Source organism: Geotrypetes seraphini, chromosome 2, assembly GCF_902459505.1.
Source record: "Geotrypetes seraphini chromosome 2, aGeoSer1.1, whole genome shotgun sequence".
Classification (NCBI taxonomy): domain Eukaryota; kingdom Metazoa; phylum Chordata; class Amphibia; order Gymnophiona; family Dermophiidae; genus Geotrypetes; species Geotrypetes seraphini.
The window spans coordinates 254,955,734-254,977,023 of NC_047085.1; the positions used below are offsets into that span (position 1 = coordinate 254,955,734).

A 21,290-nucleotide genomic window follows, 5' to 3' on the forward strand; every position below is an offset into this window, starting at 1 on the left:
AAATAAATAAATAAAATTTATTTTTCTACCTTTGTTGTCTGGTTTCTGCTTTCCACATCTTCTCATTCAATTCCTTCCATCCACTGTGTGTCTTCTCTCTGCATCTTCCATTTGCTGTTACTGTGCCTCTCCCTTCACCCCCTCCCCAATTGGTCTAGCACCCATTTTCTTCCCTCTGCTTCCCCATAGTCTGGCATCTGTCTTCTTCCCACTCTGTCTTCCACATTTCCCTTCGGGGTCTGTTCCTCTCCACCCTCCTTCAATGTCTGTCATATTCCTTTCCACCACCACCCTTCCCTCCCTCCTTTACCATCTGTTCCTTTCTACTACCCTTCAGCTCCTCTCGCGGGGCCTATCTATCTACCTTCCTCCCTCTTATTTTCATGGCACATTACAATGTAATTTGTGCAAGCCACTGGAGCCTGCAAGCTCGGTCCCTGTCCCATCCCCACAAACCATCTCACTTCTGTGCTCCTATTTTCTCCATTTCTAATATCTCCCCTATGTATCTGCCATTGCCCCCCCACTGTGTCCATATACCATCCCCATGGCATGTCACCTTTATGTCTCTGTCCCTATGCCCCATGCACATAATTTCCCCTCTTTGTTACCTTCCTGTGTCCAGATTTCCCCTATCTTCCTCTTCCATACCAGTGTGTCTCTTCTTTTCAACCTCATCTAGCTTTTTTCCCTCTTTCTTCCCCCCCCCCCCTGCTTCTAGCATCTGGTTCACCTGCCTGTCCTTCCCTTTCTTTCCTGCTGTGGGTTTTTCTTTCCCTCTTCATCCCCTTGGCCCAGAATCCTTTTCCCTTTCACTCCCTCCTTCCAGTGTGAGCCGGGAACACGAGCGATCGCACGGTCCCCGCAGCCACTACCCGCCTGCCCAATCGATCCTAGTGTTTAGCCAGCTCTCTCCCTTCTCCTCACCTTAGTTTGTAGGTTTTCTTTTTCGGCGACCTGCACGCTTTCCCAAAGAGCCGCGCACGCGCGGCTGCTCAGTGTTCAATCTTCTGCTCTGCTGCAACTTCCTGTTTCCGGTTGCGTCAGAGCAGAAGATCGAAACTGAGCAGCAGCGGGTGCGCGGCTCTCTGATAGCGTGCGGGTCGCCGAAAAAGAAAACCTACAAACTAAGGTGAGGAGAAGGGAGAGAACTGGCTAATCACTAGGATCGATTGGGCAGGCGGGTGTGGGCTGCGGGGACCGCGCGATCCTTCATGCCTCACTGCGGGGACAAGACCATTCACCGCTCCACGGGGCGGTAAATGGCCTTGTCCCTGTCGCCGCAGCGACTGCTAGTTTTCGTTCCCCGTTTCGGCAGGTCACCCGCGGCTAAACGCGGTGGCCGTGGGTATACCGCCACCGTGTCATTCTCTAATCTCAACGACCAAAAGCCATGAGAAACCAACAAATTGCGGAGAATGCTACGCCCCTTTAAGAAACGCAGTGAAGAAAAGCTCGCCTCCCTATATCCCCTTATCAGGAAGAAGAAAGGAAAAGTGAGAGCGGCATAAAATAAATGATGACCCCACCCCAGAAAGAAAGGGTGGCACTGTCCAAACTGATACCCCAGAAGCAATAACTCAGAAATAAGAATCCCCGCCATACACGGCCGGCAACTCAGAAAACCGCTGAGCCAAAGCCAAGGCCACAAGAAACCCCGTGCACAAAGTCCCAGCCTTAGAGGCTCAAAAGACCAGAGTGAAGCGGAACCTTCCGCAACAGCGAAGAAGTACCTAAAGACCACACTCCGGACAGGGCTGCTGAAGAGGCGAAGGAATATACTTCGCTCCTGTAAGGAATAGCACCTCATGCAGCCGAGCAGTAAGCGAATAGCAAGATAGCAAGCTCATGTAACAAGCCAAGATTGCCACATGAAGCGGAAGGGAAGTGAACAGTAAGCCCCTGGCATGACGCCTCAGCCAAAAAGAAAGAACAGAAAACATAGAAGCCTGGAAGAGTACCAATAGTGCGAAGTACCCCAGAAATGTAAAGCTTCCAAATAGCAGCACAAGCCACAGGGGTAGCACCTGGAGAAGAGAAAAAATAATCTGCTTCGTATACCCCTTACAAGACACGCATGACATTTCAAAAGCGAGGTCACCATACTAAAGTAGTATAAATATCCATGTCGAACAGCCCCTAGGTGAGGAAATCCGGAGATACCAGGAATCTCATCAGAATGGCCGTCGAAAGACTCAAGAAATCCACATAGCAAGCTTGATATGCTTGATATGGCAAATCCATCCAAACCTCTGCCAGGGCCAAACATAGAAAAAGATAAAACAGAAGTAGGAAGAAGCAAAGCTGCTACCCCACCAGACTGTGACTCCCTGCGTCTGCTGAATAAACTAGAAATCTTTAAATTCCAAGACGAGATGTAGGAGAACACAACCTCACACAAAGACCTGGAATGCCTGAGCGAACAGTTCCCAAATTCAAGGATGTAGAAGATCTCACTACCACTACCATATATTTTCTCAAAAGCGCTGAAAAGCGTACGCATCGCTGTACACTCCAACAGACGAGAGGCAGGCCCAGCTCAAATGCAGCTGGAAAGAAAGGCTATCTAAACCCATTTCCTGACCATGAAAATGACGCGTGGACAGAAGAGGAAGATGAGATACCATCCCTGAAGTAGAATCAGGACTTCACACGCCCACTGAGAACATCACGTACTTCCCTGGCTGTAGAGAAATACCACTGTAACACACTGTCCTAAAAGACCTGTCACGCCATTCCTGAAGAAAAGTATGCAACTCATGAAAAGGGAGCAAGACCATGCTTCAGCCTATAAGAACGATCGAGCACTGAGTCTCCTTTCAACACCAGACTCCCTGCGTTGAGGACGAAAGGCATTGAGCCCCCCCCCAACCCAACAGGGAGGGATGTTTGGTGACCAAGAGCCTGTCCAGCAAAGACCAAGGCATGCCTCAGAAACGAACACTTTCGCTGAGCCACCAAAGCATATTAAGCGAGTTTCGAGGGGCACCCTAGAAATAACCAGCGAAGCTGCGAGAAACCAGGAACCACCGGAACGAAAGTGACTGCCGGAGCATGCTCACGTGAAAGCGAGCTGAAGTTCCCACCATATACACCAGAACCTGTACATAATCTCATACACTTGCTCCTGGCGACAGAAGACGAAGAAGAAGAACCTACCACAAACCTACCACAAACTTTCGGAGTCCCTCAAGGGTCAATTCTATCCCCTTTGCTATTTAATATTTTTCTTTCCCCCCTTCTTACATTAGCCCAATCAATAGGATTTACGATTTTTGCATACGCAGACGATATACAACTCCTTCATCCAATCAACACCACCAACATCTCAGAAATAAAAGACATAAACAATAAATTAGATAACATATATGATTGGCTCTACACAAACAAGCTTTCTCTCAACATCGAGAAATCCTGTGGTCTGCTTCTTCCAATTAAAACTTCTGAATCTCTATTAGGAACTATCTCTATTAAATCTATTCCACTTCCCATGGAAAGTAAAATTAAACTTTTAGGTGTTATTATTGATAGAGATCTTACTTACCATGATCATATCAGTTCAATCGTTAAAGTCTGCTTCTTCAAAATGCGCATTATTCGATCCCTACTTTCTATCCTGGACACTGACTCTATTACTGTATTGACTCATTCTTTAGTAATCTCCCACCTAGATTATTGTAACTCCCTTCTCAATGGCCTTCCCCAAAAAGAATTACGTCGCCTTCAATTACTACAAAATACTGCAATAAAACTTATTTATAAAAAAGGCCGATTTGACCATGTTACTCCACTCTTAAAAGAAGCTCACTGGCTCCCTATCACCCACCGTATCACCTATAAAATCATCTTACTCTGCTTTAAAATTAAACAATCTCATCAACCTTCATTCCTTGACAAACTCCTGATACCTCAATGCTCCTCCCGCACTCTAAGATCCTCTGATCAAAAACTTCTTTTCATCCCCCCTCTAAAAGATTTCTATTATACTCGTAAAACAAATTTTGCTGTAACTGCCCCTACATTATGGAACTCCTTGCCACAATACCTCCGCGACGAACAACAACTTGTTAAATTTAAATCTTGTCTAAAGACTTTCTTATTTCATGACGCTTTTAACCTAACCTAGATTTTCTACTATCTATCTTCTCTCTCTTCTCTTTTATTTCTATTTTCTCTCCTCTTGCAAGCAATTACTACTACAATATGCCCTCACCTTCACGTTTTTTCCCTACCCACTCTTCCCTTTTCTTCTTATTAAATGTAACTTTTTCCCCTCCTCCCTTACTATCCTCACAGTCAAGTCTGTCTGGTTTTTGTCATTTATGTCTCACTTAAATATTTTATACATTCTTCCCTTTTTACTCCCTCTTTTAAATTATATTGTTAACCGGCCAGATATTTGTTTTATGGTCGGGATATTAAAAACTAATAAACTTGGAAACTTGGTAATCCGTCGCCCCCATCTCAGGGAAGAACACATCCCTCATGCGCAGGACAAACAACATCCCCAGAAAATGGCACAAAACAAGAGAAATCATCGGAACCTTGATTACCCTCATCCAAAGAATGAAGAAAATAAATCCCCGACTTGTGTCTGATAAAGTGACCCAGCCGGAAGATGACCGAAGCAACCAGGCGTCCAAGAAAGAAAGCACCTCTTTACGACAAAAAAAAGCCAGCACCACCACTATCAACTTCCAAAATGTTCGTGGAACCGTGGCGAGGCCAAACTTCGTCTGTATAACTGACAGCACTGCTCCAAAACCACCATGCTAAGACACCGCTGATGTGGAGGTCACCTGTGAACATGTAAAGAATCTCACAGTTTCCCTTTGGGAAAAGCCAACGCTGAGAAACAAAGTGACTCACACGGAATCCATCGCCAGAGTAACCAAGTCCCCTATCTGGGGCACTATGAAGTAAAAGGAAGAACACCCCTTAGGTCCAGAAGAACCGAAACTACTGTCCCCAGACCCAGAAACCCGTGAAGGAGATCTCGCACCAGTGGAACCTCAGGGCACTCGAGACACAGCGACACCAAGAAAGAATATGAAATGTGAGAATAGAATGCAATGAAACAATCAACAGAATAACATCCAAAGTCCCGTGACCTGTCCATAACATAAGTCCCTTACCGTGAGCAAGCAGAAAGAGCCGTCAGAGGGAGCAAAGATCCCTTCAAGGTGAAACAGAGGGCAGAAAACGAGCTGGAGGAGATTTATAAGTTCGGAATAGAAGAAAGGAATCTCCAGAGAATAGACCAGGTCTGCAATGAAATAATGAATACGAAGGAAATCTGAAACAAGAGGAAGCTTAGGCAGCCTGTGTCAACTGAAAACTGCATGCAAGCTTCTCCAAAAACCAACTGCCCTTAAAGAGAAAACACACTAGATGCAATAAGATACACCTAGCGAGCTATAAAAAAAGACCGCCAGAACGAAAGAGAACCTCAGGGGCGAAGCCAACAACCCCCTAGCAGATGGCATCCTGTGGGCTTGGAGGAATATGAAACGTATCCCTGTGGTTTTTGTTGGTTTCTTTGGTTGTTGTTGTTGTTGTTGTTTTTGTTGGGGGGTTTTTTCAAAACGGGCCCCAGTGAAGGCCAAATGTCGGACATCCCTGCTATGCTAGAAACAGAAAAAAAAAGACAGTTTTGCCCACAGGAAAATGTGAATAGCCATAATGCCCCATAGAACTGCTCCATAGAGCATTAATAACCACTAAAGCGCTAACAGACACACTCAGCGATGTATAAAAGCACCAAACTTAAGAAAACATCCAAAATGACATGGTCTCACCCATTGGAGACCTCGAGAGAGACGAGGACATACTCGAATGAAACACCGGGTACCCTCCTGCGACCTACCAAAGTTGCACAGCGATTTGCCCCCTACTGACCCAGCACAGAGGGAAGCAGAAATTGGGCGGTCAAGCAAGGAGTAGCTCCTCTCTCATAAGCACCTGCAGAGGCCCCCAACTGACAAAACACTAGCGAGGCAAGTAAACAACTCGGGAGAACAACACAACCCGAGCTCACACGGCTCAGCAATGCAGGAGCTTCTGGAAACCGCCCATGCAACCGACCCTGAAGTCACAGAGGCCACGGCAGTCCGGAAGCAAAGTCAGCTGCCAAGGGAACTCACTGAACGCTGTGGCGCTCCCACCAGCACAGGAGCACGAGCGCGAGCCCCATGCTCGCAATAAGACACCAGCCCCAGCATGCTGTAAAAAATAACTTACCGGCTGAATCATGTAAACCCAGCCGCAGCACACACGGACGCAAGGCAGGTCCGATGAGAACTCCAGCAACACAGCGATGAACCCGGCAATGCCTGAGAACCAGCGTGTGCATGTGATCACGGAGAAATGTGCCTGCTCCATAGAACCATGCCGTAAAAACACCCCTGGAGCCAACCTCCAAACAATTCAACACCGCCGGAGTGTGCAGTAAACACAACGGCGCGGAGCCACGACGTGCTCTTCAGAGCAGGAAACAAACGGGCGTTTCCCACGCGCAGGAAGGGAACAGCTCCTTAAAGTAACCCGAAATACATACCCTGAGCCCTTCCTTTAAGAAAATACACACAATCCGTAATAAATTACATGAAAGAAAACAATGCCACTACCGCACCAAATTCAGCATGGCATCAAGAAACCACAAGGCCGCCGTGCAACACCACGAAAGGACAAAACCCGCAATTGCACAGCTCCAACCAAGTGAGCAAGCAAATACTTACAACTTCGCTTTCAGTGCAGGTAGATGCCTGTAAATGCCGGTCTTTCAGCACTAGCAGGCTAGAAATGCAATTTAGCCACTGTGGTCTCTTTTTTTTTTTTTTTTCTAAAGGGAAAGAAGAAATGAGAGACCAAGGCAGACCCTCTATCACCGGAGGAAGGGTGAGGCAGGGACCTGTAGGGGGCCCAGGTGTAACCCCTAAAACCGGCACCGTTCAGCCGGACACCCCTGTCTCACTGAAGAGGGAAACCTCAACAGGAGAAATAAAATTGTTGTCTCACTGAAGAGAAAACCTCAACAGGAGAAAATAGTTATCCAGCCACAGCCAGAATCCAGGAGATAGTTGAATAGCGACTATAACCTGTTGGGAGATAGAGCATACTGGAGAGACAGGAGGAGTGCCAGCCAATAGGACCACCTGTCAATCAGTTTCTCTATCTCCGCCTGCTGGTAGATGTGTGCTATCCCATTGGTCTCTGGATTCATCTGCTGCTAAGGAAAGAGGAATATACTGGAACCATGAAAACAGTACTAACTCCATGCAACGTGAGCGAAATACGTATGTCCTTTAAAGTGAATACGTACTAGACGCAATCAAGATGCTGCCTCTACCGCTCAGTGGAAAACAACAGCATCCTAACAGGTATCAGACAAAGCTCACATCGCTAATGAGAGCTTCAGGGATGAGGCTAACCGCCACACAGCGCGTGCTCCTCCGCGCGTTTGATAGAATAGGTAAATGGCTCCTGGTTAGAAGGAGCTGCACAGCCCTTCCTGTCTGGTCGGGGGGTCCGTCTAGCATGTGCCATGAGAAGATAGCAACAGGAGAAACCAGCGTGATAAGCATGGAAATCTGAAGTCCAGGCCCCCTCAGAAATAGAGAAAGAGAGTCCTGACCGCAGGAACATGCGAAGTGTCATTATGCCCCTAGAGACAGCCTGAACTTGGAAACTGTTAGTACTATCTTTAGGCATATACAGTGGTACCTTGGTTTACGAGCATAATCCGTTCCAGGATCATGCTCGTAATCCAAAATGCTCATTTTTCAAAGCAAAGTTCCCCATAGGCTTTAATGCAAACTCAGAAGATTCGTTCCACAACCGAAGTTTGCAATGGTGGCCCAGGGGTGAGTATCTGCCTGCGGGTGCTGCACAGCGATTCCAAAGTGGTGCCTTCCTTGCCTCAGGGTCCCCATGCGGCTGCCCTCCTGCTTCGGCGATGCCTCTGCCATCCGTCAGCGCTCTCCCGGCTCCCATCTAAACCGGCCGCCATCCTGAATGAGCATGCGGGCAACTTCTCTCTCTTCTCCTAAGTCAGCCGCTGCCCCGACAACACGCTCACCACGTACAGGGATGTCCTGCGTGCTTGTACCTGGTGAGCGTGTTGTCGGGGCAGCGGCTGACTTAGGAGAGGAGAGAGAAGTCGCGCGCATGCTCATTCAGGATGGCCAGTTTTGATGGGAGCCGGGAGAGCGCTGACGGATAGCAGAGGCATCGCTGAAGCAGGAGGGCAGCCGCATGGGGACCCCGAGGCAAGGAAAGCACCACTTTGGAATCGCTGTGCAGCACCCGCAGGCAAGTAGTCACCCCTGGGCCATCATTGCTGAGTGCTCGTTTATCAGGACAGTGCTCGGTTTACGAGACAAAAGTTTGCTGAGTGTTTTGCTCGTCTTGCAAAACACTCGCAAACTGGTGCACTCGTAAACCGAGGTACCATTGTATATCCTATGCTACTACTAAACACATGCAGCGCAGCACAGAGGCCCAAATAAGAAGGACAGTTATCAACAGACAAAGGCTCAATCTGCAGGGACCCCAAGAGAGACAATGAGATACCCGTGTGAAATACAGGGCACTATCTTACTGCTGATCTCACTGTGCCGTGAATTGCCTTATGTCGACCCAGTCCAAAGACAAACTGAGACTGGGTGACCTAGCACAGGTCAGAGTCTGTCTGGTAATCCCCTTGAGTGCTAACCCCAGAGTCCGATTAAACTAGCAGCTTCCTTCAAGGGAATACAGTAGTAACACAGACATAAACATAAAAATCTGCCCAAGCTTGTCCCAAAGCTGGTGAAACACGTACAACTTGTCTGAACCAGAAAGGAGAGAAGCCCTGGCATACCCTGACCAAAGTCAGCTGTAAATAAACTACTGGAAACCTGCAGCTCTCCCGCCATCGCCAGAGACTCAAGCGCATGCCTGATTCTCGCTGACATGTGGCCGCCGCATCAACACTCCTAGAAACAGTCAGATTCAAGCCCCACAAAATTTACCCTGCCACAGCCTGCATAGAAAGAAAGACTTGGGGAATAACCAGAAGAACGGTGCTGTGCTTCCCACAGCGCAGGAAAAAACATGTCCCATATCATGCGCGCTGCTTAAAACCGGCACCTGCACAATCAGCTGCACATGGCTGTGACAAACACCGACGAAAGAGAGCCTTGGAATAAACAGGACTACTACTGCTGCACTGAAACCCAATGAGGAGAACAAGTGCGAGCATGAAATCACACCGCTACTGCCGCGCTGTAACCAACAAGGAAACCAAGCGCGTGCATGCAAAGGGCGGGAAAGTCCCGGCTCCCTCAACGGATTTCTAGTCACAAAACATCCATGCCTTAAATATACATTGACCGAACCCACAGTACTAAGACTCCCAAACAGAACCTGAAGTTCAAACAACAGTAAAAAACACATACATACTCACAAGCTTGTTGTTAGGGCCGGTTGAAGCCAGTTAGAGCTGGATGTGCAGCACTAACAGAGCAGAATGTAGCAACTGTGGTCTCTTTTTTTTTTTAAACAGAGAAGGGAAAGAAGAAAAAATTGAGATACAGTCAGACCCTTTAGCGATGGAGGAAGGGTGAGGCAGGGACCTGGGGGGGCCCAGGTGTAACCCCTAAAGCCGGCACCTTTCAGCCAGACACCCCTGTCTCACTGAAGAGAAAATCTCAACAGGATAAATAGCATTGTCAGCTCACTGAAGAGAAACCTCAACAGGAGAAAATAATTTTCCAGTCACAGCCAGAATTCAGGAGCTAGTTGAATAGCGACCATTTCCTCCTGGGAGATAGAAAATACTGGAGATACAGGAGAAGTGCCAGCCAATAGGACCACCTTTTAATCAGTTTCTCTATCTCCGCCTGCTGGTAGATGTGTGCTATCCCATTGGTCTCTGGATTCATCTGCTGCTGTTGCTAAGGAAATCACCCATTTGTGTCTAACAAATTGACCTGGGTGGAAGACATCCGAATCAAGCAGTCATCTAAGAATGAAAGTACCTGAATCTCCTGTTTGCGCCAAAATGCCGCTACTGCCCTCATTTTCTAAAATGTTCGTGGAGCCGTAGCTAGGCCAAATGGCATCTGCCAAAACTGATAGCACTGCTCGATGAGAGCCAAGCGAAGATAGTGCTAATTTGGTGTCCATAGGGAAATTGTAAATATTCTCACAGTTTTTCTCCAAAAATGTCTAACTCTGAGAACCTAATTTACCAGAATGAGATCCATCCTCAGTCTGACCAATTCCCTCGTCTTAGGCACTATGAAGTAAATGAAATAACCTCCCTTAGTACCTGTAACACTTAAAAGGGGGTCTTGCACAAACGTAACCTTTGGAAACTCAATACACGGTGACTCCAAGAAAGAATCTGAAATGGGAGGAGGATTCATAATTGCAAGCATCCTGAAAAATGCCCAAAGTCCCCAGACCTGACATCATAGTGTCTCCCCCCCCCAATGAGAAAGCATAAAGAGTTACCAGAGGAAGTGAAGACCTCTTCAGAATTAAGAGCAGTCGAGGAACAGCTGAACGAGAGCTGTAAATCCTGGAAGGAAGGAAGGAACTTTCCCACAAAAAAATCCAGCTTTGCGATGCAAGATGAAGTATGTTGGAATTCTGAAAACAGTACTAACTCCATGCAATGTTAGCCAAAAACCTACTGCCTTTAAAGTGAAGACATACTAGATGTTCTAGAAGCTGCATTGATCGCCCCAAGGGAAACAATCTGCACCCTAATTATTATCAGATAAAGCTCACATCCCTAAAGAGAGCTTCAGGGATGATTCCAACAGCCACATAGCGTTTGCTACTCTGTGGGTTTGGGAGAATAGGTAACTTGTCCCTGGTTAGAAGGAGCCAAACAACTCTTCCTGCAAGTTTTGAGGGACTGTTTAGCAGGTGCCATGAGAAGATGGCGACCTGAGAAATCTGTGCGAGAAGCTTTGAAACTTGCAGTCCCTGGCACCCTAGAAATAGAAAAGACAGTTCTGCCCACAGAAAGATGTGAAATGCTGTTATGACCCTAGAGACTCCCCCCAATTCATAATCTATTCGTACTACATTCAGAAATCAATTCTATAGTGCTACCAGAAACACACAGCACTTTAGTGCTACCAGACACACACAGCGCTGCACAGAGGCACAAAGAATAAGAAAACCTCTAAACCTCCATAGACTCACCCTTCAGGGACTCCGAGAGAGACAAGAAGATACCTATATGAAACACAGGGTACTCTCATGCCGCTGTGCAGCAATTTGCCTTCTGCCGACACATAATGAAAAAAAACCGAGATTGAGCGGCTGAGCACAGGGCAAAATCTCTTTCTTAAGCACCGTGAGGTGTAACAGTACAGTACTGAGTAAAGTAGTTAAGTCTTTACAAGTAGAGAGAGTGAGGAAACACACACAAGGTGTATCACTGCAACAGTGGCAAAAGCTGTTTAAACACTCCCGACACGTAGAACCTCAAAAACAGGCACACCTCGGGATACAGTGACCTAAGTCAGCTGTAAAATAAACCCCGTGAATGCTGCGGTGCTCCCGCTAGCGCCGGAGACCCAAGCACCTGCCTGTTTCATGCCGAAATGAGCCAGCTCTATCAAAAATGCATTAAAAACCTATCCGGAGCCAACCATTAAAATATTTTTCCCACTGTCATGGCATAAAATGAACATTGGAGAGAAATAAATGAATGCTGCTTCGTTCTCCTCAACTTAGGAAAATAAGTGTGCACCTCTTGCGCACAGTCAGGAATCGGCTATGTGAAGAACATACCCGGAGCCGTCCAAATATTCACCTCCACCCGACCGCAGGAACTGACAAGCAGAGTCCACCTCGTGGAGAAATCCTACTACCGCTGTGGCGCTGCTGCCAGAGTATGAAAACAAGTGCGCGCCTACAACGCGCAGGAGGGAACCATTTTCGTCAACGGAGCTCTATCCATACACCCGAAGCCCTTTACTGAATAAACTTTATACAAATGTAAATTTACTTGTCAGTCGCTAAACCATTTCCACAACTCTACAAAAGATAGCGTTTGATAAAAACATATTCCTTCTGTAGACTCACACCGAGCCCGTACCTTCACCACAACCAGAAACCAGAAAAGAAGTTCAAATAAAACATATACTCACAATTTTGTTGATAGTGCCAGAAGATGCCGGTTGCTCAGCTCTATGAGGGCAGAAATGTTTAATAGTCACTGTGGTCTCTTTATTATTTTTTTTTTTTTACACTGAAGGGAAAGAAGAAAAATCGAGACCCAGTCAGACCATCTATCACTGGAGGGAGGGTGAGACAGAGATCTGGGTGGGCCAAGGTGTAACCCCTAAAGCCGGCACCGTTCAGCCGGACACCTCTGTCTCACTGAAGAGAAACCTCAACAGGAGAAAATAATTGCCCAGTCACAGCCAGAATCCAGGTGCTAACTGAGTAACAACCATCACCTGCTGGGAGATAGAGCATACTGAAGATGCAGGAGGCATGACAGCCAATAGGTTCACCTGTTAATCAGTTTCTCTATCTCCACCTGCTGGTAGATGTGTGCTAACCCATTGATCACTAGATTTATCTGCTGCTGTTGCTAAGGAAACTATAGTTGGATATAATCAACATTATGCATCTCAACAAGACAGGAAGAGAATAAACACATGCAAATTCAACCCACCTTCTGAGCAGCTTCTTTCTTCTTTTTATCCTCTTTCTTCCTTTTCTTGTCTTCCATTAACTGTTCTTCCTTTTCTTGCTCTCTCTCTCTGTGTCAAAAATCAAACACAAACTTTATTAGATACCTAAACCTAAGCGTAATACAGCAGTATCTCAGAAAAGCAACTGGAGAACCTGCTCCAAGATTGTATGTACGATCTACTATTACTTATCATTTCTATATAACTGCTAGGCATACGCAGCGCTATACATTAGAACATTTAAGACATAGTCCCTGCTCAGAAGAGCTTACAATCTAATCAACAGACAAACACGACACGTAGGGGGTTGGAAAGTTCATCAGGCATGAATATCCTACAGTAAGGAAAAATTATGTTCTTACCTGTTAATTTTCTTTCCCTTAGACGCAGCAGATGAATCCAGAAACCAATGGGATAGCACACATCTACCAGCAGGTGGAGATATAGAAACTGATTAACAGATAGTCCCATTGGCTGGAACTCCTCCTGTATCTCCAGTATAGCTCCTTGCCCAAGCATCCGTAACCATCAATAGGCATAGCATGGAGAAAAAAAAACTTCTTTCCCATAACAAATCTCAAAAGGCAATAATACAGAATACAACCCTCAATAATAATAAACTTTGAAAGTTGCAAAAGAAAAAAACAACAGACAATATCCACAAAGGGTGGGGCTCTGGATTCATCTGCTGCGTCCAAGGGAAAGAAAATTAACAGGTAAGAAAATAATTTTTCCTTCCCTAGCTACAGCAGCAGATGAATCCAGAGACAAATGAGATGTAGCAAAGCAATCCTCAATCTGGGTGGGAAGCAAATGCCGCCTCTGCAAAAACCGACGCACTAAACGCATCTACCGCATGCGCCCCCACATCCAACCAATAATGCTGAGAGAAAACACTCTCAGGAGACCAAGTAGCCGCAAGACAAAACTCCTCCAAGGAAAAACCTCTGGACCAAGTCCAAGAAGTAGCCATCACTTTGATGGAATGGTCATGAAGTTCTTTCGCCAATCGCTTCCCTGCCATCAAGCAAGCATAAAGAATGTCCTCCTGGACCCATCAAGCGATGGAGGCTTTGGACGCCGCCATATGTTTGAGGCGTCCCTTGAAGAATACAAAAAGGTGATCTAAACAACTAAAAGTCATTAGAAACCATGCTCGCGGAGAACGCAACGCACTTTCAAAAAATGCAGTGAATAAAAGCACGTCTCCCCATTTCTCCTCCCAGGAAGAAGGAAGGAAAAGTGATCGTGTCATAAAAGAAAGGATAACACCTCCTTAGAAAGAAGTGTGGTACCGTCCGAACTGATACCCCAGATTTTGGAAATCAGAAATAGGAATCCCCGCTGAACAAGGCCTGCAACTTGGAAAACTGCAGAGCCGAAACCATGGCCACAAGAAACCCCGAGTTCAATGGCACAAGGAGGAAATGAAGCCTTCGGTAAACTGCGAAGAAGTACCTGAAGATTGTACTCCGGACAGGGCTTTCTAAGAGGTGTACAAATATACCGTACTCCGTTTAGGAACTGAACTACATGAAGCTGAGAAGTAATCAAAGAGCAATATACCTAGCCCTTGTAACAAGCTAAGAATGGCACTTGAAGCTGAAAGGAATTGAACGCTAAGCCCTCGGCAATACACCTGTGCCAAAAAGGAACTCTGGAAGGGTGCAAATGTTGAGAAGTATCCAAGAAAGAAAAAATCTCCAAAAGGAAGCAGAAGCCACAGGTGAAGATGTCTGTAGCGCCTGGATAACAGAAGAAACAACCTGCTTCGCAAAACCCTTACACGTCAGCCATGACTTTTCAAAAGCTAGGTCACAATACCAAAGTAGTACGAATATCCATGTTGATCGGACCCTAGGTGAGCAAATCCGGAGATACCAGGAAACTTCTTAGTCCGGCTGTCAAAAGACTCATCAGATCCGCATAGCAAGGATGGCGCAGCCAAGCCAGAGATTCTACAAATACTGTACACGGAAAGCGAGCTTCAGATGGCAAATCCAAGCCATCATCAACCAGGGGAAAACACTGAAAAAGAGAAACCAGAGGTGAGAAAGAAGCCACGCTGTTACCCCCTCTAACTCCCACTCTCTGTGCCCGCCGAAGAAGCTAGGAAGCATTGAATTGTGAGACGAGGCCATGAGGTCTCACGTCCATAAAAAGAGCTGAAACGCTTGAGCCAAAATTCCCAATATCCAGGATGTAGAAGATTTCACTATTACTAACGTTTACACTTTCTAGAGCGTACACAGTGCTGTACATTGTAACGTACAATAAATGGGCCATGCTCAGATTTCACGGAGAGAAAGACTATCCAAACTCTTTTCCTGACCCTTAAAATGATCTGCCAACAGAAGAGGAAGATGAGGGTCCACCCATTGAAGTAGAACAACAACAACTGTGCCTGGCAACTGAGTACATCACCTACTGCCCAAGCTGTAGAGAAATACCCCCATCATAATACTGACTGAAAGGACCCTCAGCGGCATTCCGGAAGAATGGTCTGAAGCTCCAGAAAGGTAGCCTGACCATGCTCAAGAGTAGAAGAATGAACAAGTACTGAGTCGCCTCTAAAGACCAGACTCCTGGAGCTGAGGATGGCAGGCACCGAGCCCCCCAACCAGACAGCCCGGGATGTTTGGTGGCCATGAGCTAATCCAGCAAAGACCGAGGCATGCCTTTGCAAAGAAAAACCTCGCTGAGCCACCAAATCATACAGAGCGATGCATGAGGAGCCTACCAAATAATTGGAGCCCTGAAATACCGGGAACCCCCGGAACAAAAGCGACTGCTGTAGCGTTATAATGGGAAAGCAAGCCGAAGGTCCCAGTGGAGTCAGCAACATGGATCCTAGAACCTGTACAGAATCCCATACTCTGGGTCCTGGTGACCAAAGAAGAATGCAAACCTGAGACTGTAACCCATCGCCCTAGTCTCTGGGAAGAAACATATTTCTCTCCTATATGAATAAAAATATCTCCCCGATATACCTATAAATAGTACAGGAGAAAAGAGTGCTATGCAAATTCGAAGATTCACGTCCAAAGAACTGAGGAAAAGAAACCACCCTTTTCGTGTCAGTCAAATGGCCCGACTGGAAGACGTCTGAATCAAGCAGTCAGTCAAGAAATTAGGTGAATCACCTGGTAGCGCCAAAACGGAACCACTGCCCACATTTTCTAAAATGTTCTTGAAGCCTTGGGTAGATGAAATGGCATGTGCCAAAACCGAAAGCGCTGCTCAAAGAGAGGCAAGCAAACCTAATGCCGATTCGGAGTCCATAGGGAAAATGTAAATATTCTCCCAGTTTTTCTGCAGAAATGTGCAACCCTGAGAAACTAATTCAGCAGAATGGAATCCAGACAGCCCAATGCCCCCTCTTGGGCACCCTGCAGTAAGTGGAACAACGTCCCTTAGTTTCCGAAGAGCTACAAGAACTTCCCTGAGGACCAGTAACACTGAAAAGGGAAACACAAAACATAGAGACTCCAAGAACGAACTGGAAACCTGAGGAGGATGCAAAGTTGCAAGCCTCCTGAAAAATCTTCACAGCCTCCTGACCTGACATTATAGCGTCTTCTCCCTCATGAGAAAGCCTGAAGAGTCATTGGAAGAAGTCAAGATCCCCTCAGAATGAAGTGCAGAAAGTCAGGGAATGGCAGGATGAGAACTGTAGGATCTGCAAGAAGATTCTCCTAGGAAAAATCAAGTTTCACAATGTAAAGAGGAATATACTGGAACCATGAAAACAGTACTAACTCCATGCAACATGAGCGAAATACGTATGTCCTTTAAAGTGAATACATACTAGACTCAATCAAGATACTGCATCTATCGCCCCGTGGAAAACAACAGCATCCTTACAGGTATCAGACAAAGCTCACATCGCTAATGAGAGCTTCAGGGATGAGGCTAACAGCCACATAGCGCGTGATCCTCCGCGGGTTTGATAGAATAGGTAACTGGCTCCTGGTTAAAAGGAGCTGTACAGCCCTTCCTGTCTGGTCGGGGGGCCCGCCTAGCATGTGCCATGAGAAAATGGCGACAGGAGAAACCAGCGTGATAAGCATGGAAATCTGAAGTCCAGGCCCCCTCAGAAATAGAGAAAGAGAGTCCTGGCCGCAGGAAGATGCGCAGTGTCATTATGCCCATAGAGACAGCCCGAACTTGGAAACTGTTTGTACTACCTTTAGGCATATACATCCTGTGCCGCTACTAGACACATGCAACTTAGCACAGAGGCCCAAATAAGGACAGTTACCAACAGACAAAGGCTCAATCTGCAGGGACCCCAAGAGAGTCCTGGATGTGGTGGCGATATCTGAGACCTGGCTCACAGACTCCCACGGGTAGGAAATGGTCATACCAGGATACAACCTACTTCGCCAAGACAAGGAGGGCAGAATAGGAGGAGGTGTAGCAATATACACTAAGGATGATATTAAAGTCACCAGAATCACAGATATCAGGTACACAGGGGAATCCCTTTGGGTAAATTTGGCCAGGAGGAATGACAAATGCCTGTATCTTGGCATAATATACAGACCCCCAAGGCAACAGGATGACCTGGATATGGAATTAATCGGTGACATAGAGAATATCACCTTACGTGGGGATACAGTGTTATTAGAAGACTTCAATATGCCTGATGTGGATTGGAACACACTTTCCTCTGCATCCAGCAGTAGCAGGAGACTATTGAGAACTCTATGAAGGGAGCTAAACTGAGGCAACAGGTATTGGAGCCAACAAGGGAACAGGCAATACTTGACCTATTACTTACCAATGGCGAAAGTGTCACTGGGGTCTCAGTGGGCGACAAGTTGGCCTCCAGTGACCACAACATGGTATGGTTCAATCTCAGGAAGGGTTTCGCCAAAACTAACACATTGACCAAGGTCCTTAGCTTCAAGAACGTCAACTTTGAGGGTATGGGGGGATTTCATCCATCAAGCGCTACAAAACCGAGCAGGAACAGATAACATAGAAGAACTGTGGTCAACTCTGAAAGCTACCATTCAGGAGGCAACCAACCGCTATATAAAATCAGTGAGTAAATGGCGCAGGAACAATAAGCCACAAATGGTTCTTTGCAGAGATCTCGAACCTCATAAAAGAGAAGAAGAAAGCGTTCATCTCTTACAAACATACAGGATCTCAGGACTCTAGAGAAGTCTATTTGACTAGGGCAAGAGCCGTCAAAACAGCAGTTAGAGAGGCCAAATTCCAAATGGAGGAAACTTTAGCAAAGAACATCAAGAAGGGCGATAAATCCTTCTTCAGGTACATTAGCAACAGAAACCGCAGCACAAGAGGGATAGTACGCCTTAGGAAACCATACAGGAACTATGTAGAAGCAGACTCGGAAAAAGCTGAACTGTTAAACGAATACTTCTGTTCGGTCTTCACCCGCGAGGCGCCGGGTTCCGGCCCTCAGCTACAAAAAAAGGATGGCTCAGTAGACCCGTTTAGAAATTTCAAGTTTACAACAAGCAGTGTCTACTGTGAGCTGTCAAAACTCAAAGTTAACAAAGCAATGGGGCAAGACAACCTACACCCTAGGGTGCTCAGGGAGTTAAGGGACATCCTGGCGGAACCACTATCCGCGCTCTTCAATCTCTCCCTTAGTACAGGTAGAGTCCCGTTGGACTGGAAAACGGCTAACGTCATTCCACTCCACAAAAAAAGTTGCAGGACGGTGGCTGAGAACTACAGACCAGTGAGTCTCACATCAATAGTGAGCAAACTAATGGAAACTCTAATCAAACACCAATTAGATAAGATCCTGGACGTGGAGAATCTACGGGATCCCTGTCAACATGGATTTACCAAGGGGAAATCCTGCCAATCCAACTTGATCAGCTTCTTTGACTGGGTGACGGGGAAGCTCGATGTTGGAGAGTATACTTGGATATTGTATACTTGGACTTCAGCAAAGCATTTGATAGTGTCCCACACCGCAGGTTGTTGTGCAAAATGAGTTCTATAGGATTAGGTGACACTATGACAAAATGGGTTGAGACTGGCTTGGTGGTAGGCTTCAGAGGGTGGTGGTGAACGGCACCCCCTCCGTAACGACGGCAGTGATCAGCGGAGTGCCGCAGAGCTCGGTCTTGGGCCCGATCCTTTTCAATATCTTTATAAGGGACTTGGCTGAGGGGTAAAATAACGTTATTCGCCAATTACGCCAAACTATGTAATATAATAGGTAAGAGCACAACGGACAATATGATACACGACCTACTCCTATTGGAGCAATGGTCTAGGACCTGGCAACTGAATTTCAATGCCAAAAAATGCAAAGTCATGCACCTTGGCAGTCAAAATCCATGCGAGACTTACACCCTAAATGGCGAGATCCTAGCAAGGACTGTTGCAGAATGGGATTTAGGGGTAATCATCAGTGAAGACATGAAGACTGCCAATCAAGTGAAGCGGACTTCATCTAAGGTAGGCAGATCATAGGATGTATACATAGGAGTTTCGTCAGCCGTAAGCCTGAAGTCATTATGCCGTTGTATAGATCCATGGTGAGGCCCCATCTGGAGAACTGCGTACAATTCTGGAGGCCTCATTACCACAAGGATGTACTGAGGCTTGAGTCAGTCCAGCGAATGGCCACCCGGATGGTCTCGGGACTCAAGGATCTCCCGTACGAGGAACGGCTGGATAAATTACGTCTATACTCACTCGAGGAACGCAGAGAGAGGGGAGACATGATCGAGACGTTCAAATACCTCACGGGCCGTATCGAGATAGAAGAGGATATCTTCTTTTTCAAAGGTCCGACGGCGACAAGAGGACATCCATGGAAAATCAGGGGCGGTAAATTGCACGGCGAAACCAGGAAATACTTTTTCACCGAAAGAGTGGTTGATCGCTGGAATAAACTTCCACTTCAGGTGATCGAAGCAAGCAGCGTGCCTGATTTTAAGAAGAAATGGGATCGTCACGTGGGATCTCTACACAGAGTTAAATAGGGGAGGGTCATTAGGGTTGGCAAACTAGATGGGCCGCGGCCCTTATCTGCCGTCTTTTTCTATGTTTCTACCTGTGTGAAATACAGGGCACTATCTTACTGCTGATCTCACAGTGCCGTGAGTTGCCATATGTCGCCCCAGTCCGGAGACAAACCGAGACTGGGTGACCTAGCACAGAGTCTCTCTAGTAAACCCAGTGACTGCTAATCCCAGAGTCCGATTAAACAAGCAGCTTCCTTTAAGGGAGTACAGCAGGAACATAGACATATAAATCTACTCAAGCTTGTCCCAAAGCTGGTGAAACATATACAACTTGTCTGAACCAGAAAGGAGAGAAGCCCTGGCATACCCTGACCAAAGTCAGCTGGAAACAAAGTACTGGAACGCTGCAGCTCTCCCGCCATCGCCGGAGACCCAAGCGCACGCCTGATTCTCGCTGACACATGGCCGCTGCATCAACGCTCCTAGAAACATAGTCGGATTCAAGCCCCGCAAAATTTACCCTGCCGCGGCATGCATAGAAAGAAAATCAGACTCGGGGAATAACCAGAAGAACGACCCACAGCGCCGGAAAAAACATGTCCCATCTCATGCGCGCTGCTATAAACCGGCACCTGCACAATCAGCTGCACATGGTCGTGACAAACACCGATGAAAGAGAGCCTCAGAATAAACAGGACTACAACTGCTGCACTGAAACCCAACAAGGAGAACAATTGCGAGCATGAAATCGCACCGTTACTGCCGCGCTGTAACCAACAAGGAAACCAAGAGCGTGCATGCAAAGGGCGGGAAGTCCCGGCTCCCTCCACGGATTTCTAGTCATAAAACTTAGCCTCAATAAAATATCCATTCCTTAAACATACGTTGACCGAACCCACATTATTAAGACTCCCAAACAGAACCTGAAGTTCAACCAACATTAAAAAACAGAGACATACTCACAAGCTTGTTGTTAGGGCCGGTTGAAGCCAGTTAGAGCTAGCAGTGCAGCAAAAGCAGGGCAGAATGTAGCAACTGTGGTCTCTTTTTTTTTTTTTTTTAACAGAGAAGGGAACGAAGAAAAAATCGCGACAGTCAGACTCTCTAGCAATGGAGGGAGGGTGAGGCAGGAACCTGGGGGGGCCCAGGTGTAACCCCTAAAGCCGGCACCGTTCAGCCGGACACCCCTGTCTCACTGAAGAGAAAATCTCAACAGGAGAAATAGCATTGCCAGCTCACTGAAGAGAAACCTCAACAGGAGAAACAGAATGGCAGTCTCACTGAAGAGAAACCTCAACAGGAGAAAATAAAGTTCCAGTCACAGCCAGAATTCAGGAGCTAGTTGAATAGCGACCATTTCCTGCTGGGAGATAGAGAATACTGGAGATACAGGAGGAAGCTCTGCTCAGACAAATGGTGATGGAACTCACGAGGGAAAAAGCGATATTGGATCTGGTTTTCACAAATGGAGAGAATATCTCCAATGTTCGAGTGGGTGCCCACTTGGGAAGTAGCGATCAAACGGTTTGGTTTGATATAATGGCTAAAGTGGACCGCGGCCGCACAATACTTAAAGTCCTAGATTTCAAACGTAAGGACTTTTAATAAAATGGGAGAGTACCTC

The 21,290-nt window shown here is 46.6% G+C and overlaps 1 protein-coding gene across 1 annotated transcript in view; it reads right to left on the reverse strand.

The window, feature by feature from the left end:
• The window catches only part of TNRC6B (trinucleotide repeat containing adaptor 6B), a 712,161-nt gene that overhangs the window by 551,573 nt on the left and 139,298 nt on the right, over window positions 1–21,290 (reverse strand). The window contains exon 4 of the mRNA XM_033929420.1: window positions 12,686–12,773. Within this exon, the coding sequence (XP_033785311.1) occupies window positions 12,686–12,773 (88 nt within the window). The remainder of the gene's footprint in view (window positions 1–12,685; window positions 12,774–21,290) is intronic.